Source organism: Strongylocentrotus purpuratus, unplaced genomic scaffold (assembly GCF_000002235.5).
Source record: "Strongylocentrotus purpuratus isolate Spur 01 unplaced genomic scaffold, Spur_5.0 spur5_scaffold_16, whole genome shotgun sequence".
Taxonomy (NCBI): Eukaryota; Metazoa; Echinodermata; class Echinoidea; order Camarodonta; family Strongylocentrotidae; genus Strongylocentrotus; species Strongylocentrotus purpuratus.
The window spans coordinates 5,064,733-5,090,552 of NW_022145601.1; the positions used below are offsets into that span (position 1 = coordinate 5,064,733).

The following is a 25,820-nucleotide window of genomic DNA, read 5'->3' on the forward strand; positions in this document are numbered from 1 at the left end:
TTCCCAGCATAAATTTATGATAGGAGGAAAAGACTGTAAACACAAGAAGTGGGACTATGTGTGCAGTCCGCCCGTTGTGAAAAAAAGTCTTTAGGACACTGGTATTCATGGCACCGGTACCTCTAGGCAGGCGCGTACGCAGGGGGGGGGGGTTGGGGGTTAAACCCCCCTTTAGTTTTTTTATGTGTATATTTTATAACAACCCCCCCCCCCCTTCGGCGATTTTTTTTTTTTTTTTTTTTTTTTTTGGCCCGATTTCAAAATGTTAAACCCCCCCCCCTTGAAAAAATCCTGCGTACGCCACTGCCTCTAGGTGTAAGTGTTTAATATTGATATATGTATAACTAAACACAGCAATGATGAAAAAAAAAATTACATCTTATAAAGAAGAAAAAAATCCTGATGGGGTTTTAAGCATAATCTAATCATGAAAGACTGAAAAGATCTTTAATATGAACCATAATCATATCAACTATAAATACGAGCGAGCGTAGCGAGCCACACTTGGGTGAAATTAAAGAAAAGTTCCTCTTAATCCCTTTAAATTAGGAGCACTTTTTATAGGGAAAGGAAAAGGGGGCACATATCCAAAGGGGAAAATGACACTTATTTGAAATGAAAAAGAGCACATGTCAAAGTAAAAAGGGGAATTACCAGAGGTGAAAATGGGGCACTCCTCGCACTTAATAAGGGGCACTCACCAGAGATGAAAATAGGCACTTATGACAACGGAAAAAGTGCAATTTTCAGAAGAAAAAATGGCACTAATCAGAGATAAAAGGGGCACTTATTACAGAGTTAAAGGGGGCACTTTTCAAATTTTAATAAGGGCATGCACTCATCGGAGCTGAAAAGGGGCACGTATAAGAAAGAACCAAATCTCACGCACAAATTGTGCAAAAGAGGTGAGTAATTACGTCCTGCAGGACACAACACAAATCCCAGGTTGGTTTCCGGAAGCTGGAGAAGAATCATTTTCGCATCGTATAGTGATTTTAATTTTTAATGATTTACGCATCTATCCAATCTGTCCATATAGTGTAACAGTAACAACCCATCTGTGACACTAATAAACGATCTGCATGAGACTAATCTTATTCGGCATAATTTACATATAATAAATATTATGGGCAGATTGAAAAAGAAAAATTTAGACTGACAGGTCGTCTTCTGTGCACCTGTTCAACTGAATGCAGTGTTTTTACCCAGATTTTGGTGATAAAAATGGGTAATTTTCTGAATAAATCAGGCTTTTACGACCACTTTTACGGAACTAATTTTATGAATCCGCGAACTGCCGAATTCGGAAGCTTTCCCGACATGCTTCACGATGCCTCCGTGTTTTTTAATTTTCGCATTTGCTATTTTTTCGTGCTTTTTTCCTTAATTACGTTTGCTAAGTCGCGCTTTTATGTAGATAAAATATGTAGTCTCGTATTTTGCAGGGAAAAAAAAGTTTTTTCCGGGGCCTTGCCCTTGGTTGGTTTCTTTCTATTTCTCTTTAAAATACTTTTTCAAATAAGAGGGGGGCTCGAGCCCCGCCATACCGCGGACCCTGTACACTGTGTAACAGCATGATGATTTGACAGATGGACCTGAAGTTAACCGAGTCCTGAAATACTTTTGAACGTTGTAACTTGTACGCCCTAGTGTAGAGAGATCATCGGCATTTTGTTTCTATCATAATATATAGGCCTAAAACACGAATTAGGGCTAGTTTTGACCTGAAAACAACCCAAAGCTCGGTGCATGTCCAGCTGAAACGCGGGAGCTTGGCCTATATACGGATAGGTGAGGGCCCTGGGTCCACTCCTAACTCGTGTTTTAATAGCCCTTCTTTCTTCCCTTTTCCTTTCCATTCCTTTCCTTTCCTTTCCTTTCCTTTCCTTTCCTTTTTTTTTCGGGACGGGGGGGGGGGGGGGCCGGGCCCGTCGGACCCCCCCCCCCCCCGTGGATCCGTGCCTGGTCGGTCACATGGTTCGCAGTTCGAGACTCGCTGCGACACTAATGTCTTATTGCAAGACATTGTTCTGAATTTGCGACTCTCCTTAAAATTCCTTGAAAGCTTTGGCGCCTTAATGGCAGGTCAAATACAGCCGGAGTAATAATATAATACATTGTACCAAGTGCAGTAGAGTATAATGGTACATTGTTTTGTAGCTGCACTATAAAAATGGACCTATTATAATAAACTACACTATAAAAATATCGGGCAAAAAGTTGCCCAAATTTTACCCAACATGAGGGCGATTATGTGTCCAACCAACTGTTGGGTAAATTAAAGATTTTGCAAGATTTACCCAGCGTTGGATAACAAGAAAATACCCCATTTTTAACCAACAAAAGTTTACCCAATCAGAAATTTACCCAATTCTCACCATAATGGACAATTAAGTCGGATGAAATATTAAATGCAAAAGGACATTAGTGCCGCGGCGGGCCGCGAATTTTTTTCCCCTACGAACTTTGAGCTCGCGAGGGGAACCTGCGCATGCGCACTTGCGAAGGAAACCAGCGCATGCGCACGTGGAATCCGGTAGGGTGGCTAATAGGGTGATAGTAATTATACAAATCATTCTTTTGTCAACTCATCGCTAGCTCAATCGGTAAAGACCGCGTGATACTGATAGAACGATGGAGTTGACGTGAGGGTTCAAATGAGGGTTCAAATGAGTGTAAAAATGACGCCTGGCTGGAATGCTCCCCAGGGAGTGGAGAATGTGCATACATTGTGTGCGGGTAAGCCTGAATCCAATGACCGGGGTAATAATATACTTATCTGTAAAGCGCTTTGTGAGGGCCTCCGGTCCTGAAAAGCGCTATATAAGAACGAGCTATTATTATTATTATTATCTCAGTTTATTTAGTTTTTTGCCTTTATAAATAGTGAGGCAAAGCAATAAATAATCAAAGTCCAATTGTTTGTGACCTCTTTGCATGCGTCAAGTATAACAGTTCGTATGTGCGCATGCGCCAGGTATAAAAGTTCGTAGGGAAAAAATTTCGTCGACGGGCCTTGTCATCTACAGTCGTGTAACATCCACTCGACCACGACACCTCTAATATAAGAATATAACATTATTGTTGTGTAATAATGTTGCCTGACTTACGTTTGCCCAGTTACATCTGCCTAACTTATATTGAACATGTGTAATTGGGTAAATACATGTGGTTGGGAGAAAATAACCCAAATGTTGTACGAAATTGGCCCAACTCTAATTTGCCCAATAACATTACCAATTATTTCATCGGTTACTACATGGTGGGTAGAAAATAGCCCAATTACCGGACAAAATTTGCCCAACTTCGATTTACCAGTAATGTCTGCCCAACTTTTTTAACAGTGTCATGAAATCGTGGCATTGAATTTGATGTAAGCAAAATTGTTATAGAATCAAGGCCTTTGACCTTGATTTTAAACAAATGAAACAGCTATCTGTTACGGAATCCCCTTTTTTCTATTTTAACACAACAGCCTAGCCATGTTCGTCAAATGATGTCATACATGTGCTCACGCGAAAAGACACCATGGCATAGCTGAAATTAACGTATAAACAGATCATTTCCATTAGATAAGATACCTAAAACGACTATTACTTGTAAAATTCGGTGCATTTCATTGTCTACTTTTTAAAAATGGCAAAATGATTTGTTATCTATTGTCAGCCCGGAAAACGGATTTTTTTTTTTCTTTTTTTCTGTTTCTTTTTCTGTTTCTTTTTCTTTTTGTTCTTTCTTTTTTGTAATAGTTTTGTTTACAAAACAAATATCTTTACGTTGTCATTATCATCGACTCTCAATTCACCAAACGTTGGCTTAGAGATATTATTTTCTGCCGTTATACGAGAATTTAAAAATTCCCTCATTTAGTTATTTGCGACACAATCTTGGATGAAATGGGATCGATAGTGCAGTGGACGAGCTCGCTGATTGCATTTGACACATGGCTGCTTCAGCCAGTATACCCAAGAACGCACACATATAGAAACGAAACATAGGAAAGAAACGGAATAGACTTCATTACGACTAAGAAACAGAAGCACTAAGAAAAAGAGTTAAGAAGTTGTGCCGAGAGGTTTGCAAAAAAAATTTCGATAGACAATTGAGAAATACGTATACAAAGATCGTACATGCATTACCATTTGTCATTTTCTTGACTATTAATGTCATTATAAGTAATGTATAAATACATACTAGTACAATTATGTATATATATATGTAAGATGTTTCCATGTATCTTTCAAACGATTTTTCTATATTTAGAATTATTCTGCCTATATATTGTTAAAACTAAATAAAACGAACCATATAAATGAAGTTTTTTAATACAAAAACAAACCAAATGCAAACGTTTACATTGATGAATGGTACTTGTGACGTTTATGCTACAGTTTTACAAGATGACGGAGTTCTGTGAATGGATAATAAGGCCAGATAAATTGATTCTGAGTTTCTCTTCCCCTCATTCCTTAACAAAACTATTGTTTGCAATAGTACCATTATAATCCTTATGTTATTTGATACTTTTGTTTTTAAATGAAATAAATAGGAATCTGACGTCATTGATATATTGCAATTTCATCTAAATAAAACACCTCGGTAACAGGATAAGAAAAATAAAAAAAGATATTATAATTTCATCTTGTTTCGATCCTGTGTAGTGCGTAAACAAACGACTGTGAATTAACAACATTTGTCTTTTTAATTGGACCCAAATGGCATTTGTATTGTACAGAAACATATAATATATCAGATAAAATGAAACTCCTTCTCCTCCTCCTCATTTACAACAGAAAGGAAGAGAAATAATGAATTAAACTGACATGCCCTAGCCCTAATCCTATGTAATCAGATAAAGACGTATTGCATTTCATAGAGATATGATATATATTATGGGAGAAGATAATCATGATTAAGACTATCATAATATCTTTTTGACATGTGAAGAGCTTTTACGCAAAAGGCGCTAAATCCATTCCAGCAACTTTCGAGTAAATGTCATTTAGATCACAAAAACAGTAATTATACAAATCCTGCATAGATTAATTATTTTTTGATAAAATTAAATATTTTGAAAAAAACTCACCCCAAAAAATCATTATTTTACTTAATATTGCGATGTTTTGTCATTCCAATACTATACAAATTGGTATCGAAATGTTAGTAATAATGATAGCAATTCATGATTATATTCACAAGGGGGTTGTGTTAAGTTGTGTAAAAAAAAATACTCAACTTACACTGTAAATTCGTAGTGTAAAGTTCTGTAAAAAAAAAATTACAAAACTTAACACAACCCCTGTGTAAAGGAGCGAACCACCCAATGTTGTGGAAAGCCGTTACACAACGAATTTGCAGTGTAGGTACCCATTTATCTCCTGGGTATGGAGTGGCATATTTAATTTAATAATAATAATAATAATCTTTAATGGTCCACTCCAAATTTTATTAAACCGAAACGGAAATTTATTTTGCCCAATTGATCGTGAGCCCGGCAGCCACTGAGCAGCGCTAGATCGACGTTGCTCTATCCCTTATTGTTGAACGCCAAACAAGGTAGCAACAACTCCCGTCTTTTAACGTCTTTTGGTATGACGCGGCCGGGGTTCGAACCCACGACCTCCCGGTTGTGAGGCGGACGCTCTACTGACTGAGCCAACACTCCTTACAAAATTTTATTAGCAATGTGTCGGTGACCGAACCCACAACCGCTTTTTGCATTTAAAGTCAAATGCTCTAACCACTCGACTACGACACCCCTACTGTATACATGATGAAGCTACATATCCCGTCCCGCTTAACACCTCTCTATAACTCGTTGTTTCTTATGGCGAACGGAAATAACTCACTTACATGAATAGACTGCTGTAAAGGAAAAACGGAAACTCGTTATCGAGTTAATCACATAGCTCTGATGAACAAAGCTTCTACAACTCTTGATTGTGACGTCACTGTTTAAGGAGTACACTCTATTGTTCATATTTTCCTCTGTGACGTAGGTAAGAGAAAATTGAATTTTGGTAAAGATGAAACAATTTCATGTCGGTTTGTAAATATATCATTGAAGAATAATTGTCCTCTGGTAAACATCTGACGAGAAATAGTAAAAAGGTTTGGAACAAATTCTCATCCCATGTTAATGTAGTCACATATGAGTATTTCTGTGTATTTGAGGGAGATTATTGAGTTTATGCCTTTTCAATGTTATTACGACGAGACATGTTTGACTTATTATCCCTCCGACTCATGTCACACAACACACGGTTACTCAAAGCAGCAAAATATTAGCGTAAACCAACTAAGATTTACCTGAGACTGTGGTGGTTTATTAAATCTCCCATTCCCGAGAATCCGGATTCAGATTCATTCAGAAATCCACATTCGTTTCTTCCTTTTTTGAAAGACTGGTGTGAATGTGATTATGTGAGGCACATTGCCAATTAGCATAATACATGTAGTAATACATTTGTTGTATGCATTTTATGTTCATTCTGCATATGGCTTGGGCTCTGAGAGTTACTCAAAAAATTCTAGTTTCAAGACCTTTTTTTTTTTTACAGACGCCTCAAATAGGTAAATGGATAAAAAGAAAATACTAAAACTCGATAGAGAAAGAACTACACCCCAAATAATATTAATGATACTTGATAATGATGATAGTAATGATGATTATAATAATAATAGTAATAATAATAATAATGATAATAATAATATTGATAATTATAACAAAGATAATAATAATAATAAAATAATAATAATAACAATAATAATGATGATATTGATACTACTACTATTAATAATAATATTAATGATAAAATTAAATAACAACATTTGTGACGATGATAATAATGAAAATGATAATAGTATTATATTATTCTTTCAAATAATGCTTTGATAATCCGCTATACCTGTAGGGTAGCTCGCATGGTGTATATACATTCTTGGATCAGTCAAGGTTGAGTACTGATAAAATATTTAAAAAACCGTACCCCTAATTCTCGGTATATGACCTGAGGGGTGTTTCACAAAGATCCTAAGTTGAACTTAACTCTAAGTTGGACTTAAATATTATGGAGAGCCATTTGTAGCCTTATAATGAATTATATTCAAAAGCAACAATTCAAGTATTTTAGACTTTTCATAAATTCCACATCAAGAACTTGAAATCTTTCATGATAATAGAAAATATGAATGATTTGAATCAACATTTTAATATGCCTTTTAAAATAACTTGTACAAAATATTTTCAAGGATGCTTATGGCTTTCCATAACTGTTAAGTCCTAGTTAGAGATAAGTTAAACTTAGGATCTTTGTGAAACACCCACCTGGGATGTTTCACAAAGACTAATATCGACTTTAAGTTGGACTTAACAATGTTAGGCTGCCCATGGCACTGTTTGCTCTCACCATTCCTGGCATTGGTCTCTCCAGGGACGTACAAATCATGGTCACAAATCTACAGAATTTTCCTCTTTTTTTTGATAATTCATCCTTGAAGGAAAAGGAAATCTAAAGATCATAATGGTGAGAGCAAAAAGTGGCATGAACGGCTTGCCATAGTTAAGTCCAACTTAAAGTCAATCTTAGTCTTTGTGAAACACTCCCCTGGTGTTCTGGATGTTCTATTTCTACAGTCTCCTGTCTGTCCGTTATTATAGTCAGTATTTTCCAAGCTAAGTAATGGCATAACCATTATGTGCGTATGTATATATTAGTATGTGTCTTTAATGTAATGTGTTATGTAATTCATTATGTGATAAGCAAGATGTAATGACCAATTTCATTAACCGAATATAATTAAGGCAGTACATTACGGTTAAGGCCTTTAAGTTGAGTTTCTCGCTCGTAATGTGTTGTTGTATTTTCAAACGCATATCGCGCCCTCTCTATCCATTGATAATCCAAATCATATACGACTTAACAGTGTATCAGAAAAAGAAAATAGAAATTATTTGTGATCAAATCTCTTACCTATGATGTTGGACGTCAAATCAACCATAAATATAACCGCGGCTAACGAAATGAAACTTATGGCGACAAGACCAAACAAAATCTTTGATTTAGTCCATTTAATCCGTTTCAGGCTCATGATGGCTGACATCTTCTTGTCAAGAATAGAAATTAATCCCCTTTTCCCAAATAAATACGGCTCCAAGATGCTCACGAGACAATTAAATACCACGTCTGATGCGCGTCGACTGAAAATCTCGAATTCAGGGTCTCCCTTTGCCGCATTTTTACGCGCGATTTATCGAAGCGAAAAGTTGAAAAATTAGTCGCTTCGTCGCCTGATCGGAAACTCTGCGTGGATATGTCTACGTAGCGTGAATGTATACATGTGTTACTGCGTGCACTTGGCTTAGTATAGAGTGATGGTGTATGGCAGCAGAGTACTTGAGTGAAGGGTGAAACAGGAAACGAACCAGGGGTGGTGAGCTTGAGAAACTTTACTCACCCCTTCCTCATAGACACCATGATTCATGCGTATAGTCAAAGCAGCGCAACACTCAGCAATCCCTTCCCGACCGACCGACCGACCGACCGTCAATCAAAACATTACGTCATGAAAGCTATTTCGAGCACTTTCTTTAAAACTGTTATTTTAGAGGTATAGACGAATAACTGTCCAAATGTTCAGATTTTTTACGTGTGTTTTATTCAACATACTTACTGTTTTGTTGCAATACTAGAGATACAATAAAGAGTACTACTTCCTCCACTACTCACTATTACTACTACTACTACTACTACTACTACTACTACTTCTACTACTACTACTACTACTACTACTACTACTACTACTTCTACTACTACTACTACTACTACTACTACTACTAATAATAATAATAATAATAATAATAATAATAATAATAATAATAATAATAATAATAATAATAATAATAATAATAATAATAATAATAATACAAATACTACTACTGTCTACTACTTTACTAGTAGTAGTAGCAGTAGTAGTAGCAGCAGTAGTAGTAGTAGCAGCAGTAGTAAAGTTGTAGTAGCAGTAGTACAATTGTAGTAGCAGTAGTAGTAGTAGTAGTAGTAGTAGTAGTAGCAGCAGCAATATCAACATCAGCAGCAGTAGTAGTAGTAGTAGTAGTAGTAGTAGTAGTAGTAGTAGTAGTAGTAGTACAAGTAGTACTACTACTTGTACTTAATAATAATAATAATAATATCAATTGTAGTAGTAGAACTTATAGCAACAGCAGAGCAGAGCAGAGCAGAGCAGAGCAGAGCAGTGACTGTAGTTAAAGTAGCAGTAGTAGTAATAGTAGTAGTAGTAGTAGTAGCTGTAGTCCATGATTAATGCAAAAGAATTAGATAGTGATTTTTTGACAGTTATATACCCTGTGGTGAAAATCTCATAGGATAACGATTTTTTTTTTTTTTTTTTTTGTTCAATTGCGGAAATCCAATTCATGTTTTTAAAGCATGATATTACATTTATTTTTTTTTTAATTCGATTTCTACTGACAGTCAATCGAATAACAACTTTTAAAGGCAGGACAAAAACATTACTTGTACTTATTCCCCGTTGGGGGCGTAAACAAGTTAATAATTGACAACATTATCAACCCCTATTTATTACACATAATACAGTTTACATCTCCCTTTTATCTGTCCATGAGAATTTGAACTTAGTAACAATGGGCTAAAGACAAGGCTACTTGAAATATTTACTATAGCAATCATGAGAATATGCTATCAATTATGTTCGAAGAAATGATATTCATAAGATTATAGAAATATTATCATTTTCATCACCAGCAACCCGTCAGCATCATCAACATCATGATCAGCACAATCATCATCCCCATCATCATCATATTCATCACCATCATCATCATTATAATTATCATCTACGTAATCGTAGTCATTATCGTCAACTTTATCATCATCACCATCCCTTCATCATCAACATTATCATCAGCATCATCGTCATCATTATCATCATATTCATCACCATTATCATCTACGTAATCGTTGTCACTATCGTCATCATTATCATCCTTATCGTTATTATCATCATCAATAGCAGTATCATCATCATCCTAATCATCGTCATCATCACCACCATCACACCTTCATCATTATCACCATGGTCAATATCATCATCATCACCACCATCACCTGACCGGTAAATCCAACTGTTTTTTTAGGTGTCACATGACTGGTTGAAGTGATGATGATGATGACGATAATGAAAACAATAATAACAATAATAATAAAAATAATGATAATAATAACCATCATTATCATCATCATCAACAACGTCGTCACTGGGAAGATAAAATTAAAATGCTCAATATATCTTTATCAAATAATTTATTTCATTTTATTTTCCGGTTATACCTTCCAAACTTAAATCACGTAGCATAGAGTTAACATGTGTACATGATTATGTACAAAGCAAACAATGATTTTTTTTTTTTTGATTTTTTTTTTTTTTTGAATGCCCTGTTAAAATTTAAACACTTCATGAGACTATAATATCATTTTCATCAGATAAATATAAGATGATTATAGTAGAGAGAGGTTTAAGATAGTTTTGAATGTTGTTTACACATGAGTGTGAGTGTGCAAGAGAACAGATACTACGTATGAAACAAAGAAACGCGGAGAATCAATGGGAAAAGAGTAGGAGCGACAATATAAATATGGAGAGAGGGCGAAATGGAAGATAAACATGAGAGTGTTCAAATGAAGAAAATCTAACCTAACCATGTATAACCAGTTTAACGAGATTACCTGTGTATGTATATATATATATATATATATATCGGTAATGAAATTAATTTTGTCTGAGAGTATAATTTCAATGCCTTTGAATAATATACTATTATGAAATATCTACCGATGAAAAACATTTCAGAGTTCATATTTGCACATGTTAATACATAAATAGTTGAAAGTCATACATATCTGAGATGACTGGACTTTGCGAATGGCAACAAATAAATGAATAAAAATGCAACTGATAGTATGGATATATTATGTTGCTAAGTAAGTCATATAACGCCAAATGAGGTACATGAGGTTACGTTAGATTAAGTATGGCCAGTAGTCATAAAAGCATATTAACATTAGGTCCAGGCTAAAAGTGTACCAATCATCCCAAAAGGTAAAATTGTTTACAGATAGAATGTATGAACTCGAGCGAAAATATTCACCCGGCGCCAGGGTTGGCACTTGGCGCTCCTTTAATCATTGGCCTTGGCTTAAACCTTTTAAACAATTTTATGTTAGTCTTCCTTTAAGAACAGGCCTCCTATTGTCATTAAAACAATTAACTGATAATGCAGTAAAGTGTCAGGGTAACTTCGGGAGTCCTGTCGACTGACTTTTGTGCTTCCTCCTCTGTTCTTTCAGTTCTCTTAGTAGCCTGCCCTCTACGTTCACAGGTGGAAGACTAATAGAGGTTTGATCTCTTGATTTACGCACTTTGCGTCCATGACCCTTATCCGTGCGGACCTCGGGAAGGGTGATCCCGACTTTGGACCGCGCGAGCTGGAGGCGTGCAATAACCTCTACTTGGTGAATACTATTCAGGGCTTCATCGTGAGGGCTAATACTTCTCCTGTTGGCAATATCTTCCTTAGTTTTCACTGCCAGATCGGACAAACGCTTCTTCATCACTCGGTCCCGACGATGCGCGGACTCGGTTCTTGAGACGTGAGCGTCCGTTCCTTTGTGCATGCCTTTGGTAACGATTGTCCGTGCTTTCTGCGTTTTGATCTTCTTCGGTTTGGCTTTTACGGGAGTTTCGGGTATTTTCGGCGTCGCGCATTCGTTCACTTCCGGTACAGTCGGCAAGCTCTGGTCAGTGTCCTTACGGAGTCGCTTCTTTCGTTTTACTGTGATAGGATCTTCGGCGCTCTGCGCTGGAGAGGTTTCCAGGAGAGAAATGGCGGACGAAATTGGAATTAGAGGTTTTGATGGCGGACGACTGACTGGGCGTAACTGTTCATCTTTGCTTCCATTTTGTTTCGAAACTTCACCTGTAGGCTGAGATAATTCTGGAACCGTCTTTGAATGACCTGGTTTGGAATCGTTTGGCAAGGCTTTAATTGGTCCGGACATTTGCTCAATGCTTTCACTCTCGGCTTCCGTTGTTTGTGTGGTATCTTTAATCCCTGAGATGGACGCTCTCTTGAATTGTTTATGGACCATTTTTACCAGATTCGCAAATTCATTCCCAGCTGGTTTTGCTTCTTCAGATGACCCTGTAGCATCACCATTATCAGTAGAATCTTGATTCGCCTTAGACAAAGCCTTCAGAGGCGCTAACCATTTGCTTTTATACTTGGTCTCCCCGCGTAACGCCTCCTTCGTTGCTTTCGCTTCCACTGCCTTCAATTCGGTCGTCAGATTCGACGCGAGGAGTTTCGAGTTTGGGCCCTGCAGCTGCTCGCACAGTTTCCCCAACTCAACCTGCTTCTTCCTCAGTCGTCTGTACTCCATCTTAAAGATCGGGGATTGATTCCCGCTGCGAAGGCGACTCTCGAATTCCGATTCTTTGCTGCTGCACTGACGCTTGCTACGTGCAATGTCCACTAGAGCGACGCGCATTTCATTCTTGATGCGGAAGAGTTCTTTGAGTTGCGCGTCGCTCAATTCATTGATGTCTCTGTGCTTCTGGAGCAGGCGGTCCTCCTCGTACTTATTCCTGAGGTTGAGTCGATCAAAGGAGCGGCTGCTGTTTTGACGTAAGGAACTCCATCTCTCCACAGCCGTCTGAAACTGTCGGGATTTCCGCGTGATGATTGGTGTTCTGACCATGACGTCACCCGGTGTCTGCTGTACCGTCGTCGTAGTCATGGTGATGAGGTTGCTAGGTGGTCCCGTTGGCCACACCCAAAATCAACGAAGGCGATTCTGCACAGATTAAAAAGAAGAGAGACAAGAGTATTATGATTATGTTTGATAAACATGTTTCATTGGGGCTGGAATGGGAGGGTGGTGGAGGGAGAGTATCAAAAGACAGTGGGGAGGGGAGTACATGTATGAACCCTCCTCCCAGTCAACTTTGAATGTCCACGACAATGCCGAAATAACTTTATCCGGAAATTAGTAAATCATTTGACTTTATCATGTTTGCTGTAAAGCCTGTACATTTACAGCCCTCGAGACCGATATTTGCCAGTCTTGTGGCCTGGGCCTTCCTACAAATTTTTATGAGACCGAGTCATGGGATGTCGGTCTACTGGTCCGTTTCTTTCCAACATTACACTCATGAACAAAAACAAAAGATTCGTGGACCTCTGAAGTATAATGTAACTGACAATCACTTTTCAAGTCTGTTTTGAAGTTTTTTTTTCATAGTTAATGGCGATCAGCATTTCCACAAAATATGCTATTATCTCTTTTTTCCAATACCATGAAAACGGTGTTGGATTCACTACTGTGGTAGACTTCTGTTTGATAACAACTTCGTCTTCTTTCTTTTTTTAAATCTGTCATTGTAAGAATCGCTGAATGAAGGTTTTTTGATAAATGACGTATTAGTAATAGGCTAGAAGGCCACAAAATTCTTCAAAAATAGGATTACATGGTCCATAAAACACATTCAATACATTCCATTAGATGAAATGGGACAAAGTAAACAAAATGCCAATGTACTCCGTACATATATTTTATATATGTTAATGTGTACAGATGTATGAGCTACGTACAATACTAAACACTGCAAAAGTGCTCGGTATAAACAAACAAGGAAAAAACTGCCCAACATGAATGTGTCTGAATTGATTTGGGACAATTTTATTATATGCCCCAGCTTGGATAATTTCTGCTTATTTTTTTTTTGGTAAGAAGTGATCGTAACTGAGCAAACACATTGTCCAAGTTGGGCATATAGAGGCGGATCTGGGGGGGGGGGTGTTTCGGCGGTTTAACCCCCCCCCCCCCCCCCCCCCCCGGCAAAAAGCTAGATCCGCCCCTGGCTATAGTTGCCCCCAAAGATGGTCAGACACAATTATTATGCCCATGTAGCACATTTCTACCCGATATGTTTTATAGCAGGTTATAGCACATGCTTTCATACAAGATACAAAGTTTAGCCTGATTTACCAAATGGGATGATCATCATCGTTGAAGGATGGCAAAGAAAAGAAGAGACTAACTTAGCTTAATAAACTTGAAGATCTTCTACGCCCGAAAGTATACCACAACTCCACAAGAGGACACTGGTATATTTCACAAACGGCATAAAAATCCAATGAAAGACAACTGGCTGTTGCTTCGAATGTCGCTTAGCCACACTGGATTTATACAGCGGTGTCATATAGCATTTTGCAAGCTTGTGGTACAGTTGAGTTGGAATCCAGTCGACTCCGTGCCTACATTGTGAAGATCACAAAATCATCTTCCCGTCTTCAAAGCCGCTAGCATCCACTTCGAAATTATCACGAAATCACCTTCCCTCTCACAAAGTCAAGAAGATAAATGACAGATATAGACAGCATAAGCCTCGCATTATCATTAGTTCTCTATTTATGAATTGGTAGTCAAAACTCCACATAGCACTCCTGTCATATAAAGTTTGACAGCGAACTGGCTCGAGCATAAAACGTTGACCCGAGAATACCTTTTATGATTACCGCTGCTATGGCAACATAGTCCGTGGGTGGTGTCGTATTCTGAGGGTCCCATTCAGGTTTCAGGACATGCATCGCTATCTATGCTACTTTGGCATCGCGAAGAGTTTTATGGAATTGTATAGAATTTTGCCGGATTAGTAGAGATATTGAATAAGTAATATTCTCGGGTTAAGTAAAGAAGAGTAAAGTGACAAAAGCGATGTATTGAAAAATGACAGTGACCTTGGATTAACTATGAATATAACCCAAATTACCACTCCACAGGAATCTGAATTGGACGACAAGATCGTAAGGCGAAGACATGATGCTCTACATTTCGAATGGCATTGAAAAAATTGTCAAAATGGATAATGGTTAAGCACTACTCAAAATGATGATAAAGAAACTTGTGATAGGTTGATTTACTGCGATTATTGAAATTACAAATAGAGATCAGTTGCGATCACGTGATTGAACTAAGAATAATATTAATCTCATATCAGCAGACGACAAGCGTGATCGAATTAATGGGTATCGATTGCAAGTCAATCAAATTAATGGATTCGCCAATATATGCTTATCGGATAGATCTATAGATAAATGAGAATTCAATTATCATGTGATGAGAAATGGTGTTATTATCACGTACCTGTCGAGATTCCAAGATATCTATGTGATTAACCGAGATTGTTATCTTTCATCGTATGAGGATATTGGATATCAAAAACAAACTTAATGATGGGCGACCCCACGCCGTGATTTCAAAATATTAAATCAATGTAGAAAAGTCAATATCCATGATTAAAAAGTGTGCAGTGTGAAAAAATTATGTCGTAATAATTGAGATGATAATAGCCATGAGTTAGATACAAAATTCAGCAAAAGCGTATACAAACCCACAATTTTGCCTATTAAATTGTGTAGCATACGCATTCTGCTGAAGCATCATTTCGACATATTTTCATTGTAGTTCTTCGAATGAAGAAGAGCATTAAGAAATGTGACACTGAAATACAGTGATATTCATGGGAGGGAGTGTCCTGTACACGTTAATCTAGAAAACATCTTCTCGTTCGGTTGTTATTGATTACATAATTATGATTTAATCATAAACAGACGGCTAGTTAGTACGTGTCAAAATCTTCGCTTAGTCTTTAAATATCTTTCAGAACAACGAAAACAGACCATGGGGTGTTTCACAAAGATCCTAAGTCAAACTTAACTCTAAGTTGGAATTAAAAATTAAAAAATTATGAAAAGCCGTTAGCATCATTGAAAATATTTTGTAAAAGTTATTTTAAAAGGCATAAAATGTTGATTCGAATCATTCACATTGTCTATTATCAAGGAGATTTCATGTTCCTGACGTGGAATTTATAAAAAGTCTAAAATTCTTGAATTTTTGCTTTTGAATATAAATGGCTCTCCATAATATTCAAGTCAAACTTAAAGTTAAGTTCGACTTGGGATCTTTGTGAAACACCCCCAGGGCGTAAAATAGTTCAAGTCATTGAGAGGGGCACGGGGGTGGCATCAATCACCCGAGACATGCTGATAGATAGAAATGTGAAACAAAAAAGTCACCCGATTATGGGATGGGTGGGGAAGGGGTCGTACATGTAACAATCACATTCCTATCTCAAACTCCCCCCCCCCCCCCCCATCTCTCCCCCCTCTCTCTCTCTCTCTCTCTCTCTCTCTCTCTCTCTCTCTCTCTCTAGTTCTCTACTTCTTTCTCTGACCCTCTCTCTACCCTCTAATTTTTTCTCTCCCCCTTTCTTGTCCCTTTTCAGTTATTAAATGGTGGCGGGCACGAGCCCCCGCAACCCCTTTTCTCAGCAGGTGTTTGAGATGGTTGAATAAGGAAATATGGAAAGAGGAAAAAAGAGCAGTGTAGAGGTGGGTCATTCACTCGACCTTTGTCTGATTCCGACAGGTTGTATGATTTTAAAAATCGAAGCCTCGAGGTGTGTACGTGGTATGTGCTGTCAAAAGGAGGGATGGGTAAGAATTCGACAAGGATACAAGATGGTACGAAAGTTTAACCCCTACGCATGCGTGAATTCATCGCATCTTTTACAAATTCCACAAACTTTATTTTTTTAAAGGCCCACTGCACTACTGATAGCTTCTTGCGCCCTCTATATAGCAAACAATGGCTAATCGGTGCCTGTTGGTCCCCCATGATCCTCTTTTTCTTATGTTAATTGAGAGCTGATTTGATGAGATAACCATCTATCAGTGACATTGCAGGGTGGTCTAATCCCCCTGGCGAAATTTGTACTCATTGCCTTTAATATTCATTCAACTGCAATGACATCGAAATTTTACAATGACGAGGGGATAAATCGAAGGTTGTACGAAGAAAGATAAATTTTCAAAAGGATGATCAATAAATCAAATCAAATCAAAATCAAATCAAGTGTTTCTTTGTGAGATATGAGTGATTAAATATCAGCAATAGTGATTGAAGCATTCTTCATGCGTATACAGGCCTAATTCGTTTCTGCTACTACAGCCAGTTGGAGGTTGGGGGCACGACCCCCTCAGAAACCCGATTGGCATACCTAAAATAAAAATGAAATTATGCCCCTTTTGTACATAACATCTTGGATACACCATAGAATAAAACTCTAAAACCTTGAGACTAAGCATGAACAAAGTTCAGTCACATTATATATGCATGTATATAATGGTAGAACATAATAAAAATCAAATATTTGTTAAACAGAGTCCGAAACACACGCGGCAATTACATGTGTATTTATAGAACAATGCCGAAATATATATGTGTATATGCGACAACTATTGTGGGCAAACATATACAATAGCGACTGGGCCTAATGAATTTAAAACGGTATTGTTTGTTTTCCTGTAAAAAGTAAGCCAAATGAAAATGCATTATAGGGAAAGAAATATAAAACTGAGCTAGATCGAAAGCAGCCACTAGCAAGGATTTGCATGCATCACCACAGAGGCGTATCCACTTTACTTATGAGTCGGCAAACGCCCCCGCCCCCTCCCACCACCCTTTTTTAAACCTCAATCACTATGAATATGACTGACAAAGAAAGCGGACAAAATATACAGTTCCTCAGGTAGACAAAGGATCATCCCTTCACTGCTATAATCTAAAAATGTGTAGAACAGGTGTCACATGCATATTCACCTTTTTACATAATAACAGTGAAGGGATGTTCCTTTGTCTACCTGAGGAACTGTATATTTTGTCCGCTTTCTTTGTCCGTAATGTTCATAGTGAATATATTATAAAAGGAAATAATTAAATTAATACTCCAGCACAAGCATTATCATACATGTATGCTTCTGTGCATGTCGCCTCGCCCCTTCCGCTAAGAGAAGATTCCTCAGATATTTATACATTTCAGGATACGCCTCTGAACAAATTAAGCAATAAAAAACATATTCAATAATGAGGTAATAATAAAAGACACTAGTATCCAATTCTTACCGCGAAAGCTCCGAACCACCATGTCAGCCATTCAAACTGTGTCTGTATGCAAGCTAAAGGAGAAAAGCTTTTTGATTTTTCAAAGATAGTAATCGATTTTTGACCATCAAATCATTCTACGAATCTTCCTCTTCAAAAGTCCTCACAAACTCGGCCAAGTAACCCGGATCGGTAACCCTTCCAATACAGCTTCCCCGCATATAGTAGTAGAATTCACCCAAACAATTCCCTTCAAGGTAAGTACCCGCAAACAAAGCATCATATCTCCTTTACCAGCTCAAGTGGTCAATTAAGTGTTTTTTAATTGGGCTAAATGATTACAAAATTCGCTCTGGTCTACTTTCCGGTGAACTTTAGACAGACAGAGTCTGTCCCGTATCTCTGGCGTAGCTCGCTCAAGACAAAATATGTCAACGAAGTGTGTCGCTTTAGCTACTACTTTGACACGTTCGAGAAGAAAGATGAGACAAGAAGTTGCGTAGGCCTGAGCCTAGAGATGTTCACCGGTGGCCGAATGACGAACCCGCTGGGACGATTCGACGTGGAGGGCGTGATGGAATGCTTATAAACATCACAAACGCGGTCATGGGTCATGACAAAATCATTTTCAATCCTGTCACTCATAATAATGTCTGGCAGACTCTCCCACCCCCCCCCCCCCCCCCCCTCTCTCTCTCTCCCTCTCTCTCTCTCTCTCTCTCTCTCTGTCTCCCTCTCTCTCTATCTATCTTTCTTTCTGTCTCCCTCTCTCTGTCTCTCCTCCCAACTATGTTGTTCTCATATTTCTGTAAATGTATGTCACAGACCGAGATCACATCACTCATCACACATGTCATTCACCTTTCGATCCTAATATCATGTATATGCCTTTTGAAAAACATCGCTGATGAATAAAACCTAAAATGTTTCAAGGAATCTTCAGGGACCATCCCAATCGTACCCCGGCCCAAATAAACAAGATAATAAATCTTGCTCAAGAGGACACAGAATTTCATATCTTTCATGGAAACTGATTCAACGAATTGTGTTCGGTTATGTTGTTGTTTGCGAGGTGTGTGCGTGTGTGTGGTGTGTATACACCGTGCAAATAATATCATTGCCCTACTATACGATACTCCTCCTTTCAAAGAAATATTTTGAACATGAAAATATTATGTCAAGGATGCAAAATCGGAAGACACTTCTTTGCTAAAGTTCAGTCACAAAGCATAAAACTGGAGACCCGTTTGACTTGTTAGTAACCAACTTGATAGAATCATATCTCACTGTTACCAAGGAAACAAAACGCACGGTCGTGGTCGCGTTGAGTCGGCCAAACGAGTCAGCTTCGTACTGTTCGTGACGTATGATACGAATGTACCCAGAATACACCATTTAGGACAAACATTGTCAGTCATTTCTTGTCTTTGTTCAGCTTAACTCGGGACGGAATGTCGAGAGCTCTTCACAATTCTAAATTGAATTGGTTGCTATATGCATGGGAGGAGAGAGCTAGAGCGAGTCAAAATGTTTGTCCTGTGTCTCACCGAATTTGTTTCCTTCATTTGTTTTCCTCTGCCATTTTCTAAGAAAAAATACGAGTTTTTCTGCTCTATGGTCATCATTTTCCTCGCCCTGTTTGACTCATTGTCTCATCTCCATATCATTCTTTTTTTTTTTTTTTTTTGGGGGGGGGGGGGTCACCGTATAATTTCATTTTCTTCCCCCTCCTCTCCTTTTTACCTATTAATAATAATAATAATAATAATATTGGATATTTATATAGCGCACATATCCACCACTGCCCTTTAATTGACTTTCTTAACATTTTCTTTTAAATCAATATTTTTATTTTTTCTTCCAATTTTTCCTTGCTTCCCTTTTCATTTCTAGTCAGCCATTCATCCCCTGACCCATTTCCTCTCAAATTTGCTTTGTTTATTTGCCTAGAAAGTTGGCAAAACTGAAGGAATCGTTCATAACTCCCTTATGATAGTACGCGTTAGAAATGGGAAGAAAAAATGGCCGCGTTGAGCAATCGTCTACGTCATAAATTCAAATAACATAATTATTAAAGAGTCTTCTACCTTCTTGATCGTCCAAAATGGAAACTGGTTACGTATAGTAAGTTTAATTAAGTATCTATTTGGGCCTATAGTCGTGCTAATCAAATGTTATTTGAACGCAAATATTTGATCACGATAACGGCCGGTGGTGGCCGATCGATTCTCCCACTAGCTTTCTTAATCAAGCGCCTGGACAATTATCTATTGAGTTTATTCTAATGAATTAGCTGATGTAATTAACACCATGAAAAGGTAAATGTTATACAATAGTGATTTAACAGGCAGCGTGTTTTTCCTCACTGATATTTAGCCAAACTCTTTCCATTTATCAAGAGAGGACGATGAGAAATTGTGCTATGAAATATCTTCAGTTCAGCATTTTGACGTATTATACGATCATTTACTATATCAAATACACATTTGTTCCATAACTATTCAGCCAATTTAACGAAACATAAGCATGCTTGTAATTAATCCAATATTAACTTACTTTTCAAATCAAGTAATTATAATCTCGATCAAATATAAAAAAAACAATAAAAAAAATCTTTTCACGTACATTTATTTGAAGAAAATAGTAATCAATTTCTACTTACTTTCAAAAAAAAAATTAAATTTCTTCCAAATAGAAGTAGGCCTAAGCCTATACGTTTCCTCGCTTGAAGGACGCTGAGATTGGTATTCCGGTACATGTAGTAGACTCTTATACTAGGGTCGCCTTTAGCTTGAGATGCAACAGGAGTAATTAAAGCTATGACTTTCCTCTTTAAATGGATTTTGTTACTCCACGCACTTTTATATCAAAGAATAAGCCCCACCCAGAACTACAACCAATTTTTGAATGTTCACATGTAATGATGACGTCAATGCTGACTACGCCCTCTACCAGTCACATTTCTTAGAACAGTCGTGTATTCCAACATGAAAATGATGTAGTGTCCTTGGTTGAATGACCATTATGGCGGAGAGGGGTAAACATGACTGGTATCCAAAGCTCCTTTAGTCTCCAACTTTCCCCCTATGGCGGCAAAACAAGACCATTGATGGTGGCACCAAACTAAACTTTAAACACCAAATTCTTCGAGTGGTTGCGAAATGTATCTTTCATTTATATTAAAGGTATTTGTCTTGTCACGCCGATTGTCCTCGGACGTGTCACTCTGAAAAGCAAACGATGTATAGCATTTATTCAAACAAAAGACACCATTACTGCTACTCTTTTTATGATTACATGCAACGATTGCTTGATGCCTTGGGCTAATTATTTATCTGCTCAAAAAGGGCAAAGTTGGTAATGATTATTGTTTCTCTGAAATGAGAATAAAAGATTGACGTCACAAATAAGTAGATCGGGACCATTTCCATAGTGTCATTAATAAGGAAAGCGTTACGAAAGGGAAAGTGTTTTACAAAACAAATAAATAAATGGGTATGTCAATATTTCTGATTGTTTCTTGACTTGCATAAGATGGTGTTATGGTGTATTAGCGATTAACAATAGTCATGGATGGCAACGTTTACAGTCGATCGGATGTGAAGTAATACGTCACAGATAGAGTATTGTTTTAATGGATGACGTTCATGGGATTAACAAATACCAAGAATCATCTTGTTGTTGGTGTGTTTGTTTTTTGTCTGTCACTGTCTTTGTTTTCGTTATTGATCTTTCCATGGTTATTTTTGTATTTGTTTATCTCTCTCTCTCTCTCTCTCTCTCTCTCTCTCTCTGTATTGAATTCGTTCTGCTATGATTCTTCTTCTCTTAACATGTTTTTCTCTTTTTCAATCTACGCTCACCTATATCGGTGGGTCCACGAGGGGGTAGCACAGGTGGCACTTACCCCCCCCCCCCCAAAAAAAAAGGGCCAAAATTTGCATGTGATTAATATACCCTTTTTCCTTCAGTAGTCACGAAATTTCCTTTACAGTGCTTTTACTTTATCTTTATGTTCTTTAGTTTAATCCTATTTCTGAATTCTTCGAGAATTCTGTTTACAGTCATTTTGATTTTAGTTCCTCTAAACTCTTTTTTCCCCTTCGATGTTCAAGATATCTTGTTTACAATACTTTAACATTTCTCCTCGTTGCAGATTTTAATATTTTCTTCGGTTTTCAAGGATTTATGCTTGCAGTAATCCACTGGTCTTATTGTTTATCGTCTTGTTCACAGTTTTCTATATTGTCCTATTTCTCTTATTCGTTCGTTTTCAGTTTACTTCAAATTTCTTTATTACTGGCCGACGTCATTCAACAGGCTCTGGGCCCCTCGGACATCTCAGAATTGGTCCTTGGTTTCCGCTTTCAATTCGACCCATATAATGCTCTCTCAAACTAACAGCGTGTGTTCCAATTTAACACGATCATGACGAGGCTTAACATAAATTAAGGCTTGCGGTGTGTGTTGTTAGCACAATCACTAACATTTACAGAGCTACAATAAGGGTTTTCAAATATCCTGAAGAGGGACATGGAATAAGCTAAAAGATAATTTCTATTATTGGACAACACCGGCCTCAAAAACCGATCCTTTAGCGTTACAAATCCCCTATATAGGGATTACAAATTACTCATTGAGTATCTCTTTGTTATTGGGATTATTTTATTCTTGCTTGTACCAAGCTCTCAAGAATAGCTACAAAAGCGAGCAATCAGAGATCTCTCTCTCTCTCTCTTCTTCTTCCTCTATCCACGCTCTCTCTCCCTCTCTCTCTCTCTCTCTCTCTCTCTGCTTGTTTCTTTATTTAATTCTTTCTGTCTCTTTCTCTCTTCTTCTTCCTCTATCGACGCTCTCTCTCCCTCTCTCTCTCTCTCTCTCTCTCTCTGTTTGTTTCTTTATTTAATTCTTTCTTTCTCTTCCACCCTCCTCCTTCCTCTATCTCTCCATCTATTCATCCCGCACCTAAGTCAGATTAAGAAGTGTCACGAATTCTGGTATTTGCTTACCTTACGGATAAGTCGTTCCGCTATGTCGAGGGGATATGTCTTAAAACCCAGGATTATACGGTAGCCCCAACTACAAGGTGCATGGTGTTGCAAAGGGGAATTACTGTAATACCCTAGTATTCAGTTTTCCGAATTATTATTTTATTTTTGTAAACAGTAAGTATTAAATGCAAGGCACAAACACGAATTATCACTAGCTTTGTTTACTTACATTCACATCAAAGTAAATAACTCTATTTTAAGTTGGGAGGCAGTTGTAAAAAAAAATATATAGAATTAAACCCGAATTCGGTTTGAAATTCTTTTTGAACAAACGCCGATAATTTAAAAATCCGACCAAAATCGTATATGTTATAATGTATTACATTGTTGGGTTTCAAAGTAAATAAGTTGGTTAAATACTGGTATGTAGGCTTAATTTGTTTAGATTTTGTTTTCATTCTTCCTTTTTTTTAAAGAAATGAACATCTAAAATAAACGTGGAATATTGTAACGGAATACATTTTATATTTGCAAACTGAAAATGTAATCCCGTATATCAGTATACAATTAGAGAAGGTCATCTCATAATGATTAACATAAATTGAACTCATACGTGTTTGGTTGGTGCTGTCAATAATACTTATACTGCAAGATGGAGAAAAAACTACAAATATTTTCAAACCACACATAGAAAATATTTCTCATATCACAGTTGTTACTATCATGGCTATGATAACAATAATGTATTTATATAGCGCATTTGAACATATTTTCCATATACATGTTCAAATGCGCTTTATAATTATGTTAATAACAGAAGAGATGAGTTTTTAGATACTTATTTATCAATGAATATAAGATATACTTACAATATTATTTGAGTATGAAGAGACACGTTCTCGGAAATGACCGAAGAGACGATTGGCAAATCTTTGTAAGATCCTTAAAAAATCAATCAATTCAAGATAAATCAAAGGTTCCAGGGTTTATTAGTCCCAACTGATGTCCAATCTGCGAAGATCATCTAATGCTGATGTTGATGGTATCGACCGATACAATGATCTCAGTCAATCTGATTAGAAACTCACTGCGAAGAAGAGACCCCCAGAACTGTAAAGCGATCATATCTCACACTATATCTGTCAGAATTATTGCCGCTGTATGACTATGAAATAATTTCAATATCGCTCTTGGTAACACCGTAAACAACCTGCCAGCTTGGCTGTCCAAAATTACCACTGAATTCGACCCCCTTTCCTCATTTCTAAACCTCCCCCTCGCTTCACCACCCCCGCGTCAATCTCTTTGCAACTCGTCCTTTTCAAATTGCTCACCGAGGCGCGTCGCGGTCGACTCATCTCCGATAGCGCGCAAAACAATCGATACCAGTTCCTTTGTCGTCTGGGCATGTTCGACTTGTAACACTGGCATCATTGGGGGTCTTTCTTTTCTTTAGTCTTCTTTCACAAGATTTTCATTAGCATTGGATTTGACGTCAAGGATGTAAAGCTGATCATTTGGTCAGGAGACATAAATATTTAAGACGCAGGTCGATAATGTGATGTTTACATGTTTTCGCTCGTAGGTCGTCTTGTAATTGTCGTGTCCTAATTAATACATTATTTTCTCAAGTCAAATTAAATATAAATATTAGAGCGAGAATATGAACAAATTAAAGTTCGCCATTAGTTACATAACCTCACAACTTTTAACAATGTTTGACTTCTTAGTAGTGAATTTAACTATTTTTGTTACATAAATAATTTGCCACTTTAAGTTCGATTTAAAAGAAAATTGTTTTGTTTTATAACATTTCTCTTGAATCATGCATTTGTCATTATGATGTAAAAAAAGATTATCGGCAACTTTCAAACCGTTGCTTGGTAAAAGAGGATAGTCTTTTACTGCTTTCACGAAATTCAAACTTTAAAAAAGCAATGATACTAATGTGGACTTCAGTAAAGTCTTCGACACAATTTTAAAAGATGAATGGCACATTTTACACTAAAATAAACAGATTCGTCATAATCGTGTCAGATATGATAATGATTTTTGATGATTACTGCCTCATTAAGTGAAGAAAACGTAAACTATCAACCCTCAATAGGAAATGGGCATCTTTGTCGAATTTGGAAACCACAAATAAAGGTAAACTATAGTTTCATATTTTTTGTTTAATAATATATCATGGTACGATTTTTCCAAGCCCTAAGAAAATTTGATTGTTTCAAAGTTTGGTAATGTATTGACAAACTGTTATATGTATAGTCCACAGTTTTGGATTCTATTCATTTACATTGATTTGTGTTTAAATGGGTCTGATTTGTATCAACAAAGTTACGAGAAAGAAAAGACAGAGGCATTCGGACCCCTGCCTGCCTACAGCACACTCCAACCCCTCCTGAGCTAGCGACTTGAAAAGTATCTGTCTTTTCACTTTGATGTCTCGGATAGCTGACAACTTTGCTGGATAAATAGTCGATTAACAATTAAGTTGATTTCGTTGAATCTTGTGGGTGATATTTGATTAATCAGTGTGAATCAATATTATGGCCTCTAAAGCAAGGACATCACTCCCAACAAATTCAGGCTGAAAACTTGTCAGATGATGATAGATCAATAATGAATCAAGTGTGGCTGTTTAATGTTGTTATTGTGGTCAACATGTGTTGTCTGTAATCAAGAACTACAGGCAAACGTCTGTAAAGGAAGCAGGGGTTTGGTTAGGATGCATCAATATTTTCCGGTAATTCAAAACGGGTCCCGTTGTTAATATTATAGA

The 25,820-nt window shown here is 37.2% G+C and overlaps 2 protein-coding genes across 4 annotated transcripts in view; both read right to left on the bottom strand.

Moving 5' to 3' along the window:
* The window catches only part of LOC587517, a 29,820-nt gene extending 21,105 nt beyond the window's left edge, over positions 1–8,715 (bottom strand). Inside the window, exon 1 of the mRNA XM_030986586.1 lies at positions 7,974–8,715. Coding sequence (XP_030842446.1) covers positions 7,974–8,103 — 130 coding nt within the window. The 5' untranslated portion in view covers positions 8,104–8,715. The remainder of the gene's footprint in view (positions 1–7,973) is intronic.
* Positions 8,716–10,326: 1,611 nt separating this feature from the next.
* LOC587868 lies at positions 10,327–24,316 on the bottom strand. Of its 3 annotated transcripts, none has more exons than XM_003724376.3 (2): positions 23,908–24,316; positions 10,327–12,893 (listed from the first exon to the last, which is right to left on the bottom strand). In XM_003724376.3, the coding sequence occupies exon 2, from the start codon at positions 12,834–12,836 to the stop codon at positions 11,328–11,330; it is 1,509 nt and encodes a 502-aa protein (XP_003724424.2). In that variant the 5' UTR covers positions 12,837–12,893; positions 23,908–24,316; the 3' UTR covers positions 10,327–11,327. The 3 variants fall into 3 exon arrangements, with proteins under 3 accessions (XP_003724424.2, XP_003724425.2, XP_011661750.2); XM_003724377.3 differs by lacking the exon at positions 23,908–24,316 and adding an exon at positions 18,069–18,712; XM_011663448.2 differs by lacking the exon at positions 23,908–24,316 and adding an exon at positions 14,088–14,252.
* Positions 24,317–25,820: the final 1,504 nt, after the last annotated feature.